General features: G+C 35.8%; 2 protein-coding genes across 6 annotated transcripts in view; one reads left to right on the top strand and one right to left on the bottom strand.

Annotated features, from left to right (window-relative positions):
• The first annotated feature begins 3976 nt into the window (after nucleotides 1–3976).
• Slc35a1 (solute carrier family 35 member A1) overlaps nucleotides 3977–13057 on the top strand; it is a 30711-nt gene continuing 21630 nt past the window's right edge. For 2 of the 3 annotated variants that reach the window (XM_046431752.2, XM_058575766.1), the window contains exon 1: nucleotides 8453–8577. Coding sequence is in view for 1 of the 3 variants with exons in the window: in XM_046431742.1 (XP_046287698.1) it covers nucleotides 4048–4063; nucleotides 8400–8577 (194 nt within the window). In the remaining 2 variants the exon portion in view is untranslated. Of the gene's footprint in view, nucleotides 4064–8399; nucleotides 8578–13057 lie in introns of those variants that run through there. The other variant, XM_046431742.1, reaches the window with a different exon arrangement.
• Nucleotides 4402–13057, bottom strand: part of Rars2 (arginyl-tRNA synthetase 2, mitochondrial) — a 92102-nt gene continuing 83446 nt past the window's right edge. For all 3 annotated transcript variants that reach the window (XM_046431704.2, XM_046431714.2, XM_046431734.2), the window contains one exon: nucleotides 4402–4506. In XM_046431704.2, coding sequence (XP_046287660.1) covers nucleotides 4417–4506 — 90 coding nt within the window. In that variant the 3' untranslated portion in view covers nucleotides 4402–4416. The remainder of the gene's footprint in view (nucleotides 4507–13057) is intronic.

Genomic DNA, 13057 nt, shown 5'->3' with positions numbered 1-13057 from the left:
TGTTAGATTGTGAATTTCTTGAGATTTGAACTATTTTAGTCATCTTTATGTCTTTGGCATTTGTATAGTATCTTGTTGAATGAATGATTTTTAAAAAGAATGAATAAAGGGACAAACTAGAACAGGGTTTTGATTAATTATTTTAATATTCAAAAGCAGGAGTTGATAAGGAGTACAGTAATAAAGTGAAATATTACAAAAAGAGAGGGAGTAAAAGAGAGGAAGAGGAGATTATTTTGGGGGAAACTTTGGGAAATCAAAAGGGATAGAATTGGTATACTTTTTGCAGGACTTTGAGAAAGTTATGTTTGCTTTCTTGTAGTAGGACATTAGGAAATCACTGTAGATTCTTGAACAGAAGACTAATTGTGGGAGAGTGATACTGGAGTTGGTGAGGGTTGCTTGGAAGCTATTGTAAGAATTGGGACATGCAGTGATATATGTGAAGGGACAAATGTTACATTTAATTAAGGGGACATAACATCTCAAGAAAGGGAAGGAAAAAAATTATCTCAAGGTTTCTGCCCTTGGATACCAAGGATAATTGAGAGAGGCACTTGATCAAAAAAGATAAAAATATTCAACACTTAAACATTTAAGTTTAAAGGATCATGAGAATAGTATATAATGAAAGATATTTGGGGCAGACAAAGATAATTTTGGAATATATCCTCATAGGAATGGGAGAGAATGAGGTGGAAGAGGAGACAGAATACGATGTGTAACAACCAAGAGAGTAAGAAATATATATTAGGAATCTCTGTGGTTACAAAAAAGGGCCTAGCTCTATTTACTAGATGTGTTACTTAATGTCTCTTTGCCACAGTTTCTAGTTTCTTCAGTATAAATGAGGATAGTAATAGTATCTAACTCATTCCGTTGTCAGGAGAATAAATGAGTTAATACATGTGAAGCACTTAAGAGGTAAATGCTTTGTCAACTTAGTCAAGGGAGAAGAGAATCTCCAGCATTAATTTCTACTGTACCCCCTGTCTGAGTCAGGGTTCTCCAAAGGAACAGAACCAATAAAATGAATATGTTTATATAGAATGAATAATAGAATGAATGAGTGTGTGTGTGTGTGTGTGTGTGTGTATGAATGATTGGTTACACTATTGGAGGCTGAATAGTCCCACAATGATTGCATGTTGGAGAGCCAGAGAAACCAGTAGCTGCTCAGTCCAATAAACTGGAAGCCCCAGAACAAGAGGGACCATTAATGTAGCCACATTTCAAGGTCAAAGTCCTGGAAATTCTCTGAAGAATTGCTGGTGAGCGTCCACATTGAAAGACTGAAGAAACTGAAATCTGATATCCATGTGTGATGACAGCAGCAATAGAAAAATCACCTACATGTGCTGGTGGGCTTCCTCCTTCTTCGTGTTTTGTTCTATCCATCCCCCCAGCCTACTGGACAGTGCTACCCACATTTCAAGGGTGGTAACCATTCCCCTAGTTTGCTGTTCCACATGGCACTCAGCTCTGGAAACTCTCACAGATGCACCAAAAAAAAAAATGCACTTTACTCATTTCCTAGTCATTTTTCAATCCAATCAGGTTGACAATAAAAAATTAACCATCATACCCCCTTCTTCTTTCACTTTTTGTTTTATAGCTCTCAATTAGTACCTGGCACATTATGCTTGGCACAATATGAATTTCAATAAATGATGTATAACCGAAAGAGAATGAAGAATTAGAAAAGCTTGATAGGGTAGGCAACTGATGAAATCCCTTTTAAGAATTGGCTAGAGTAAAAGTAAGATTTCAGCAAGTTAAACAGAAAATGGTAGAAGTCGGTACAGATTACATATCAGTGACTGTTGAGCAGGAAAAGAAAAATAAGATTAATAATAAAGAGGAAGCAGAAGCAAGAGTGAGTTAAACTCAAATATGAAATGATTGAATATCAATAATTATTATTCATGTTTAACTCCCATATTCTGGTCACTGGATTTTACATTACCTCCTGTATCTTTTAATTTTTATCAACTATAAAATACAACATTTCTTTTGACTTGTTTCTAATAATATTAAGCCACAGAAAGAATTGTTTTAAATAACAATAATCTAGCAAATTAGTTTTTGGGTGATTTTCTTAATAGCAGAACAAGAGTAATATGCTTAAACTTATGGAAACAATTATATTTAGGTATCTATATTTGTCTATGTATTGTTTATGATTAACTGCTTACTACACTTCAAACATTATCACACTTAATAACCTATTAAATATCTACTCTATTTGAATTTAGCATTAGTTACCTTAAGCCTTAAGGTATTACTTATTGCTCTTTGTTTAAGTTCATTCTTTTATTACCAATGGATGTACTATTGGGCTTCCTTTTATACAATTCATTAAAAGCAGACATAGAAGATACTGTAGTTTGCTAGTGACAATCAGGAATATCATTAGTGTCTCAAGTGGCAATAGCAACAGATGCTTGAAGTACTGTTAAGCTTAGCTTATCGGACAAATGTAAACTTGTGCCTCATATCTTGAAGACTGCTGTTTCTTGCTCTAACCAGGGTTGTAAAGAAAACTTGGCATATATAAGAGAGACATGAAACCAATGTTTTTCATGAGACTTAGAATAATAATTTAATGAGAAAATAAAAAAAATAGCCCAGACTTAAGATTGTAAATATCTGCTTGTTTACTAATTGGGCTAGTACAACAAACACAAATAAAGTCAGCTGCAAAGTTAACAGGAGATAATATTTCTGCCAAGAATATGGTGAAGCTATAAAGTGTAACAATCGTCTTTGTTTATTTTCTTTATCACTGAAAAATTTGTTCTTTAAAATTGTACAATTTAAGGAAACATGTTGCTTGAAATTATATCTGTAAGAATGAAACATTCTACTCTTTCTTGGAGGATCTAAGTTACTTTGACACAGAGTAGCAGTCTCAGTGTCCAACTTAACTGGTAAAGGCTTGCTTCATGGAAGGGGCACCTGAATACAACATTCTACATATATAGTAACTTTGTAATTTCCAAGAAACAGGACCCTGACATTATAGTCCAGATATGATGTTGACCTCTTTACACACAGCCTAGCTTTGATTGTCATATACTCTTAAATTTCACTTAAGTCCATCCTTCCCCCCAATTCTATAAATCTTATTTCCTTCATTTCCTGAGATATCTTATGGTTCCTCTGGTATTCTATTTTCCTCATCAGAATGGGTCAATGAACTTGACCTTGTCTGTGGTTTGACAAGTTTGCCCCTGGTGGTCTTGGGATGATTTTGTTAGGATAGGGGTTTAACAAAACCTAGTCAAGTTTCATATCCATGGAGTAGAATGTCTTTTGTAGCAATAAAAATATGTAAGAATTAGCTCACACTAGTTAACATCCTCTAGTGAAAGCAGAGATTATAGTGGTTGAAGTGCCTGCTTAATGTTTTTGAGGCCTGTTTTCCCAGGATCAGAGAGAATGTTTGGTTAGATACAATCAGTGGCAAATGTTGACGATAAGGACTCAGGCTCAAGACTTTTGAGGTATATGTAATGCCAATTGTACTAGATTTACGCAGGAGGTGACATGGAAAGCAACGAGAGAAGTCGAATTTATAAAGTTGTTGAAAGTAGCTTCTGTGCTTTAGGAAGTCTGGTAGCTTCTCTAATAGCTCTGACAGAAAAGAATCACCAAGGCAACTCCAAATTTTTATTTGCCATCTATGTGAGGACTCCAATTCCCAGAAGGCAATGCTCAGTTCCCTTGACTTGGCTTCTTTAGCCGACTGGGAGTTGAGGTTTACAGAACTGCGCGTTGGACAGAGTTTCAACACTTGTCACGAAGTACTAAATCGTAGAAGCCTCTCCTCCATCCTGCTCTTCACTTTTCAGGAGCAGCGCGGATCCTTGCGCCTGATCTCGGTGCTCTGCAGGGAGGGAAGCCGGCTGGCTGGCTGGCTGGCGGCGGCGGGGCGCTCTAGGCCTAGCGGTGCCGTCTCTATGGTCGTGGGGGCGGTCCCTCGCGTCTTGCGCTGGGTGAGCGGAGGGAGCGCGCGTCAGTTCCGCGCCGGGCTGTCGGAGCGCCATGGCTGCTCCCAGAGGTGAGGCCGGGCTGCGGGGAGTGGTGGTGGTGGTGTGGTAGTGCGGCCAACATTGGGCGGCAGGATACTGCCAGTGCTGCCTCGCACCTGTCGGGCGGCGGTACCCTCCGCGTCGGTGGGCCCTTGCCCGGCGTAGGCGTCGGGTGTCAGGAGTTGGTGTTGACTCGCTCGCTGGTGGTCAGCACTGCCAGATTCCCGCTGCGGCTACCCTCTGTGCGACGGGCTCTGCGGGCTAGACTGCACCAATTTCCAAGAGCTGGTAGTGGGTGGGAATAGGATTCTGTCTGGCCAAGGCTGCAGAAGACCCGGAGAAGGGCCGAGGCGACGGCCCCGGGCTGGATCTGCATCACCCATCATGAGACTGGACAGTTCCCTGTCCTGGTCGGCGCCACCCGCTGAGGTCTCGTCTGTGCCTTCTGCCCTACGGGCGGACGTTCAGAGACCTAAACATTATAGAGACATTAAAACAGCACTTTAATCATATCGAAATGGAGAAAGCTGTCGTTAGGAGTTCTTCCCAAGGAAAATGTTGTACGTAGTTAGAAGGAATACTGGTATTTTGGGTGAAAAATGAGGTTCACTTCCCTCCCCCAAGGGATGGCACATTAGAGCAATAATATTTGGTCACTAATTGCCATTTAAAGAAGGTGAGTCTAGTTAACTCCGCAGCACTTGGGTTTTGCTAGAGGTTTATATAAGTTGGGACCAGAGCTGAATTTTTGTACTATAGATTAGTAGCTAGGAGAGGCTGAATGACAGCTTTGTACCTTCTCCACCCTTATACCTTCTCCACCCTTTCTTCATGGAGCATTGAGCTTCACCACAAAATAAACGAGCAAATATTTAAAGAATACCTTTTTGCAAGAGTGCCAAGTTATTTACCTTGTTGGGAAGTCTACATTTATCATCAGGCCCTGCCCAGGGGCGTTGTCTGTAGTTGCATATGCTTCTCTTATGTATTAGTCCATTTCAAATAAATCTTGAGTGTTTTCCCCCCCTCCCCCTTGAGTCTTTTGTGTAGCAATACAGGACACAAAGGAAAGAACTGTTTTGATAACAAGCATAGAATGGGGATAGCAAGATTAATGATAGATTAACACTTAAAAATTACAGAAGTCAAATCATTACCCGAAATAATAACAATTGACAGATTCAGGTTTATTGCCTGTACATGTGCCTGACTCTGATATACCTGTGGAAATGTATAATCCTAACAAAAATTAGTTTCCATAGCTTCCTGATATTCACAAAGGATTTATCTGAGATCAGGTATTACAAATAATGTCACCCCTAAAATATGATGGGAAAAAAAATCTAATTCCAGAGTGTAAGTTTCTTTCTGGGACATTGCTCACACAGAAAAAATTTTTGTGTGGGAGCTAATGGGAGCTTTGTGAGAAGCAGGGCACAAAGTAGGGTTAAAACAATGTGGCTGCCAGTTGAGTTGTGGACTTGGTTTGTAGTTACTGGCCTTGGGCATGATTGAATTCACAGGAAAGTTTAAAGTGAATCCCCAAAAGGTTAACATTCCTTATAACTGAAATTTCATTCAGGACAATTTGTGAATGGAATGTCAGAGGCAATCATACTTAAAATCTTAGTTTTAAAAAGTTGAAATATGTTTCTAAAATGGCACTACATACCCCAATTCTACATGTTTTACAAGTATCTAAACTTACTATTACTTTCCTACTTATATAACCACTAGGCAGATAGTTATTATTTTTTTTTGAAGTTGATGACAAAATAATGTTCTAGGTCAGAATATGTTTCTAGGCTACAGATATTAGGTTTAGTGTTTAAACATTCACTCTTATTTTCAGAATCAGGACACTATATAAAAGCTAAAATAAAGTAGATTTGAATTTGGCAGTTCTAACCTCTTCGTGAAAGTATGGATAATCTAGGACACAGGTGGGCAAACTTTCTGTAAAGGGCTGATGATCTTTGTCTAACTACTCAGCCCTGAAGTTGTAGGACAAAATGTAGCCAAAACTAATTGTAAGGAGATAAGTGTGGCTGTGTTCCAATAAAACTTTATTAACGGATGCTGAAATTTGAGTCATATAATTTTTATGGTATAAAGTGTTTTAAAAATTTTTTTCAACTATTTTTTAAGAATGTAAAACCATTCTGAGCTCACAGGCCAAATAAAAATGAGCAACAGTGTTGTTTGCTCTCCCCAATCTAGCGAAGTGCTTTCTCCTGTACTGATTAAGTCAACGTTATTTTGTTTTTTGATTAATTTTTTTTGAGGTCTTCGGGATTGAAACTGGCCCTCACTTATGCTAGGCAAGTGCTCTGCCACTGAGCTATACCTCCAGCCCTATTGCTGTTCGTTTTTGAAGTAATACATTTTCCCCTGCTGTTGAAAAGTTTTAGAACAAAGCAAGTATTGTAGTAGTCTCCTTTACTTCCTTTTACACATTGCTTTTTGGCTTGTCAGATCTTTTGGAAAGAAAGCTTAAACAGTTATAAGATCCATTTCTTCTGTTCTACCATAATACTTTAAGACCTGTAATTTTAAAAATTTGCCTGCTACTTACAAATTTTTAATTTACTCTCGGGAAATATGTAAATCAAAGAAACTGTTTCCTTGGTAGGTTATTCTATGTTAACATATTTAAAGGTAATCTCTTTGAAATACCTATTTTATTTTCCCACAAAAGTCATTTCTGAATTGTGGTTAGGCTTCCAAAGCAGTGAACAACAGCACATTTAACACAAAGGTTAGTTACAAAAGCAGCCTGGAGTCACCCTATCCATGTCTCTCTGATTCTTAACCTAGAGTTGGCGAAGCATTGACCCACTGGCCAAATCAGCCTCCTGTTTATTTTTGTATGGCCCATGAGCTAAAAATGTTTTTTTTTTTTGCTTTTGTTTTTAAACAGATGAACACTTGCAGTTGATCTCATGACAGAATACTGGAGTTTGAACACTAAGTAAACAAAATAGAACCTCTCCCAAATAATTCCATTCTCATGACTAGATCGCATTATAATAAATTATAATTTATATTACATGAAATCCCAAATTTTTTCTTGAAAGAAATAATTGAGCCTTGGGTGTTGGCAGTGTGAGAGTAGGAAGTATGAGAAAAACCTGGTACCCAGCTTGTGATTTTATTAAAATGGTAGAATTGACTCTGGTGCTTGAATAATAGCAGCTGCTAAAATATACTTGCAGGCAGTTTTCAAATTGAATGTCTATAAGTTGTGTATTTCCTGCATTTCAAGTTTTGTAGAGCTTTGTTCTTAATCCTCTTTTTTGTTATGAATTATTTTTTGTTTAATACAGTGAAATGAGAGGCTAGATATAATTTTTGATTTTGAAAAAGTTCTATTTTGTCATTCAATTATCCCTTTTTATTTTCTGCTGTATTTAAATTTGAAATATACATTGCAATTGCTTTCATGCTTTGCTTTCAAAGTTTGTAATCATAAAGATAATTACAATTATAATTTATAATAAACTAGTTAGTATGCCACAGAACCTTGCAATCAATTGGAACACTGAACAAAATCTATACCTAAGTGGTATTAATATGTAAAGTCATCTGTGTTTCATGTTCAGTTAATGGAAAGTATTATTTCAAAATAGGATTTTTGACAACTTAATAATTTTCCCTAAATAATTAGGATATATATTTTTTCATCAAAAGTAATATTTCATGTTATATTTTCAAGAAGGTAGTGAGGTGTGTTGGTGGCTGATGTCTCAAAATTGCTGAAAAAAAGGGAAATTTTCCAACTTTGGTACCATGTCCTTTTAGATAAAAACCTCATTTAACTGGAATACCTATGGAATGTAATGTGTGGTTCTGGTTAACAAAAGTTAACTGGCTGGCTGGGATTGTGGTTCAGAGGTAGAGTGCTTGCTTGGCATATGTAAGGCATTGGGTTCATTCCTCAGCACCACTTTAAAAAATAATAAGTAAATAAAATAAAGGTATTGTGTCCATTTACAACTGAAAAAAAAAGATTAACTGGCAAATACTTTGTAATAATGATTATACAAAGTACTTCTGCCTTAAAAAGTATGGTATGCCAGAGATAAGTTAGATTTGAAGTATTTCACATGCTACATGTATTGTACTCATTTAAATTATATGTAGGTCTGCCTGGGCCTGGTACAAGAAATGAAATGTTTACTGACATTGGGACAGTACCTGGAATTAAATATATATGTATGTATGTATATGTTTAAAATGTATTTTGTGGCAGAAATTGGAAAGCATTTTGGGCTATAACTAATTGATTAGCTTTTATATATATAATATTGTATATAAAAATATTATTATTTTTATAATAATATTTTTGTTTCACATATTTTCCAGAAAATGTCAGTTTACTATTCAAGTTATACTGCTTGACAGTGATGACCTTGGTGGCTGCAGCTTATACTATAGCTTTAAGATACACGAGGACAACAGAAAAAGAACTCTACTTTTCAACCACAGCTGTGTGTATTACAGAAGTTATAAAGTTATTGCTAAGTGTGGGACTTCTAGCTAAGTAAGTATAAACACTTTCAGTGTGTTAAATTATTATTTTCTATCTTAGTTAAGGTATTATCTTTATTTGAAAATTCAAGCTACATCATTTCATGTTTGATTGTTTTAGAGCAGTGTTTCTCAACTAGGGGTGATTTTGTCCTCCAGGATAGATTGGGGGATGCTGTTGGCATCTTATGAAGTCTGCAAGAATGCTGCTAAATATCCTACAATCCACAGCAGCTCTCTACAGTAAATAGTTATTCAGCCCCAAATATCAGTAATGCTGAGGTTAAGAACCCTGCTCTACACCAGGGGTTGGCAAACTCTGGTCCATGGGCCAAATGCAGCTTGCTGCCTATTTTTGTTGCAATAGAGACTGTATGTCTCAGATAGCCTAAAATATTTACTGTTTGACCCTTACAGAAAACATTGCTGACCTCTGTTATAGAGGATGTAAGGATACTAATAAACATTTCTTAAGTGTTTCCTGTATGAAGTGCTAGGCACTGTGCTAATTGATTTTCATGACATCTTTTTTATACTTGGGATTGAACCCAGGAGCACTTAACCACCGAGCCACATCCCCAGCCCCTTTTAATATGTTGTTTAGAGATAGGCTCTTGCTGAGTTGCTTAGGGCCTCGCTAAGATGCTGAGGCTGGCTTTGAACTTGCAATACTCTTGCCTCAGCCTCCCAAGCGCTGGGATTACAGACATGTGCCACTGTGCCCAGCTGATGGGGACCTCTTTGAATCATTAGGACAGGTCATAGTTCATACAGGCTCAAAATGTGTATTGGTGAGAGTGGGGAAGTGGTAAGGAATAGCATGTATGTAGGCTTTAAAGAAATAGACAAGTTACATTTAAATAGTTCCAGACTCATTTCTAGATTCTTAAATTTTTATTGAGTAGTTCCTATGTGATAGTTTTTATATTGAATGCTGGTATATAGCTATAAATGAGCTAGATATGGTCTCTCCCTTCTTGGAATATAGTTTTAGTGGAAGAGACAAAAAAAGTAAACACATGGTTTCAAGTGATCATGTGAAAAAGAATGATTTGGGGAGGGAAAAAAGAACAAAAATTACTTAAAGTTGGATGGTAGAAGACTTTAATATATTTGAATGTAAAACTTATCTAGTAGGCAGAGATACTGAGGAAGCGTAATTTATTAGATTTGCAAGTACAGTAAAATCCTGCGTTATGTAAAATTCTTTCACGTGAAGATTTTAAATGAGATGTGTAATCATACCTTTATTTTTATTTTTATTTTTTTAAAGAGAGAGAGAGAGAGAGAGAGAGAGAGAGAGAATTTTTAATATTTATTGTTTAGTTTTCGGGGGACACAACATCTTTGTTTGTATGTGGTGCTGAGGATCAAACCCGGGCCGCGCGCATGCCAGGCGAGCGCGCTACCTCTTGAGCCACATCCCCAGCCCTAATCATACCTTTAAAAGGCAGCGTTTCACATGCAAATATCTCCATGTTTAAAATTCCAGAACAAGTTCCATTTAACAACCTTTGAATTCATAAATTAATAGAATCTTAAGGCTTAGCTCTTTTTTTTAAACAAAAAATTTTTTAGATGTTGATGGACCTTTATTTTATTCATTTATTTATATGTGGTGCTGAGAATTGAACCCAGTGCCTCACACATGCTAGGCAAGCACTGTACCACTGAGCCACGACTCCAGCCCAAGACAGCTTCTTTTAAGAAAAGTATAGGGTTCCCCAACTTTCAAAGCGACAAAAAACTATAACTCAGGAATTAAATAGGACTGTCAGAGTATAATGTTAGCTGTTTTAAATTGTAAGACCAAATCATGGTTCAGTTTGTCTTGTAGCTGTTACAAATTTTTAGAAACCAATAAGAGAGTAAGAAACCTTTGGTATAACAACAGTTGTGCTAGTTTTCTGCCAATCCACCTACATTGATTTTCTGTTTTATTTTGGTTCTTTTCCAGGTTTGCATTGTTTGGTGTTTAGTATTTCTTAGTTTTGTTTATTTATCAGTGTTATGAGTATGGTTAAGTGGTTTTGTTGAAAATTTTTTTGGTAATTATGTCAAAACAAAATCACAAAAATTTCTTAAAATTGATCAGGCTAGTCAAATGATGGTGCTGAAATAACAACAGTGTGGAAAAACCAAATACTATACTTCATCATCATTATCAATCAATAGTTGCAGTGTCTGTTGCCAGCAACTTGCACACAAAGACCAGGCACAGTCAGTAAAAAAGTAAAGAATTATGAGATAGAGTTTTGGTTTTGACATTTAATTTTATGTAACTATCAAGAATTTGGTCATGGAGAAGAATAATTTAAAACACAAGAAATTTATTAGAAAAGCAAGCACATACATAAAAAAAAAAACTTAGTGTGAAATAAGTGAAATGCATTTGAAACTAGTAAATTTTAGGCTAACTATTAATTTTCATGGAGAAATTTACTGAAAAAATACTATTTATTCAGAATATGTTGGTTAAAAACTGAATACCAAATATTCATACAAGAAAAATGTTTTTTTGGGGAACATTTTTGGGTTTACTTTTATGAGGATATCTGAAAATATTAACTTACAGAAATGGTAAAAGAGTGAAAGATAAAGAATTATTTCAAATTATGAGGTCACAGATTTGTGGCTGCAAAATGAAATGTTATAGAACATTGTGATTGCTTCTTCAGCAATATATGATAAGAATGGATAATGAAACTAAAGTACAACTATCAGTTTGGGAAAGATACATAGTGAAAATGCTGAAAATTGGTTGTGTATTTGAAAGGACAACTAGCTTGTAATAATTCACCTGAAGCAACTGGATTATGAGAAAGATGAATAAAATAATAAGACTCTTTTGGCCACTAAGAATGTATTGGATAGTTAAGAGTTGCTGCAAATGGAAAACTTCTAGGTTTAGTGGTATGAAGTGTGCAAGAAAGTCAAAAAAGACACTTCAACACCAACATTTCTTTGTGTACATGTAAAAGCAGGTCATTTTAAAAACATAAGTAGTTCAAAGGCAGACAAGGTGTTAAATAGTTTGTTAAAAAACACAGTTTGGATGTCAGTACTTTGCTGTGATGGTGAGATTTCTATCACAGAAAATATTTGTTACTTGAAAAATTTATGAGATGGTCTGTTATACACAAGTAATAAAAATTGTTATATTTGAAAGCTGTTTCTTATATAATGTTAAAATAATTTTCTAGAGCTAAATGGTGAAATTAGTTTTTTCTTTGTATTTAAAATGGAAGTAATACTGTTATCGTTTGATGGTAAGGATGACAATGTTGAGATATTATGGGAGAATGTAGAAGGATTACATTAGAAATAACTAAAGGTCTTGGGTTACTATTTAAGTGGAAAAAACTTTTAAATGAAGTCAAAGCTTTTTGCTTTCTACCCACTCTTACCCTATTATGAACTACAACAATTTTGTGGAGTTGACACAACTATTATCCTAGAACTTCAATTTTATTTGAACTATGCAAAGTTTAATCTCATTATAGAATCCTTCAGCTTGGCTGTTTATTTAGCATGGTCCTTAAGTAATGCTTTTTTACTTAATAATATGTTTAGTCTTGGCTAATTATTAAAATCTGTATCATTTTATATTATATATAATTGTAGATAGGGTTGGAGGACAGAGACTCATTGAAGTGGCACCAGCAATTCTTAGCATTTTATAATTAAATTTCAAGTACAGAGAAATATCACTGCCACATCCAAATAATCAGTGCTTCATTCCTCCAAACATTTTAAACATATAATCATGCTAAGATTGTTTCAAGATATTGTTAATAAAATGTAGTGGATCCTGTGCATTGGTGTATGTCTGAAATCTCAGCTACTTGGGAGGATGTGGAAGAAGAATCCTGTTTGAGGGCAGGCTGAGCAACTTAGTGAGGCCATCTCACAATAAAATAAGGGTTGGGAATGTAGCTCATTGGTGAAGTGCTTGCCTAGTATGTGTGAGGCTCTGAGTTCAGTTTTTAGGATTGGGGGAAAAAAAAGGTAATGGGGTAGTTAGGTTCATTCATTTATTTAGCAGATATTTATCAAGCTAAAATTATAAGCTTAACACTGTTCTAGATGCAAGAAGTAAAGTTGCAAACTAAAAAGGCATAGTTCTACCCTCATAGAATTTATGGTATATTGGAGACCAAATATAATAATAAGAAAAAAGTTGGTGGTATTATGAAGGAAAAGTAGAAAGTACTGTAAACAAATATAACAGAGGGACTTTATTGGATTGGGGGGTTTCCTCTTTGAGGAAGTTACAATTAGCAGTAGACCTGAAGATTGAATTACAAATTAAGTAGAGAGGGTGCAAAGAGAACAGAGATTCTTAAGGCAGAAAAATTCATCAGGGTATAAAAGGGTAATCTTGTGGACCTGTTAAAAGATTTAGGGGTTTGATCTTCAGCATAATCATTGAGCAGTTTAAATTGGGGACTAACATGGTAGCCCATTTTGCTTTGAGAGTCACATTTACCCTT

This window comes from Marmota monax, unplaced genomic scaffold (genome assembly GCF_021218885.2).
Source record: "Marmota monax isolate L192 unplaced genomic scaffold, Marmota_monax_Labrador192_F-V1.1 WCK01_AAM20220418_F8-fsc00013, whole genome shotgun sequence".
In the NCBI taxonomy this organism is placed as follows: domain Eukaryota; kingdom Metazoa; phylum Chordata; class Mammalia; order Rodentia; family Sciuridae; genus Marmota; species Marmota monax.
Note: the sequence above shows the minus strand (reverse complement) of the source record. Positions and strands in the feature narration are given on the sequence as shown.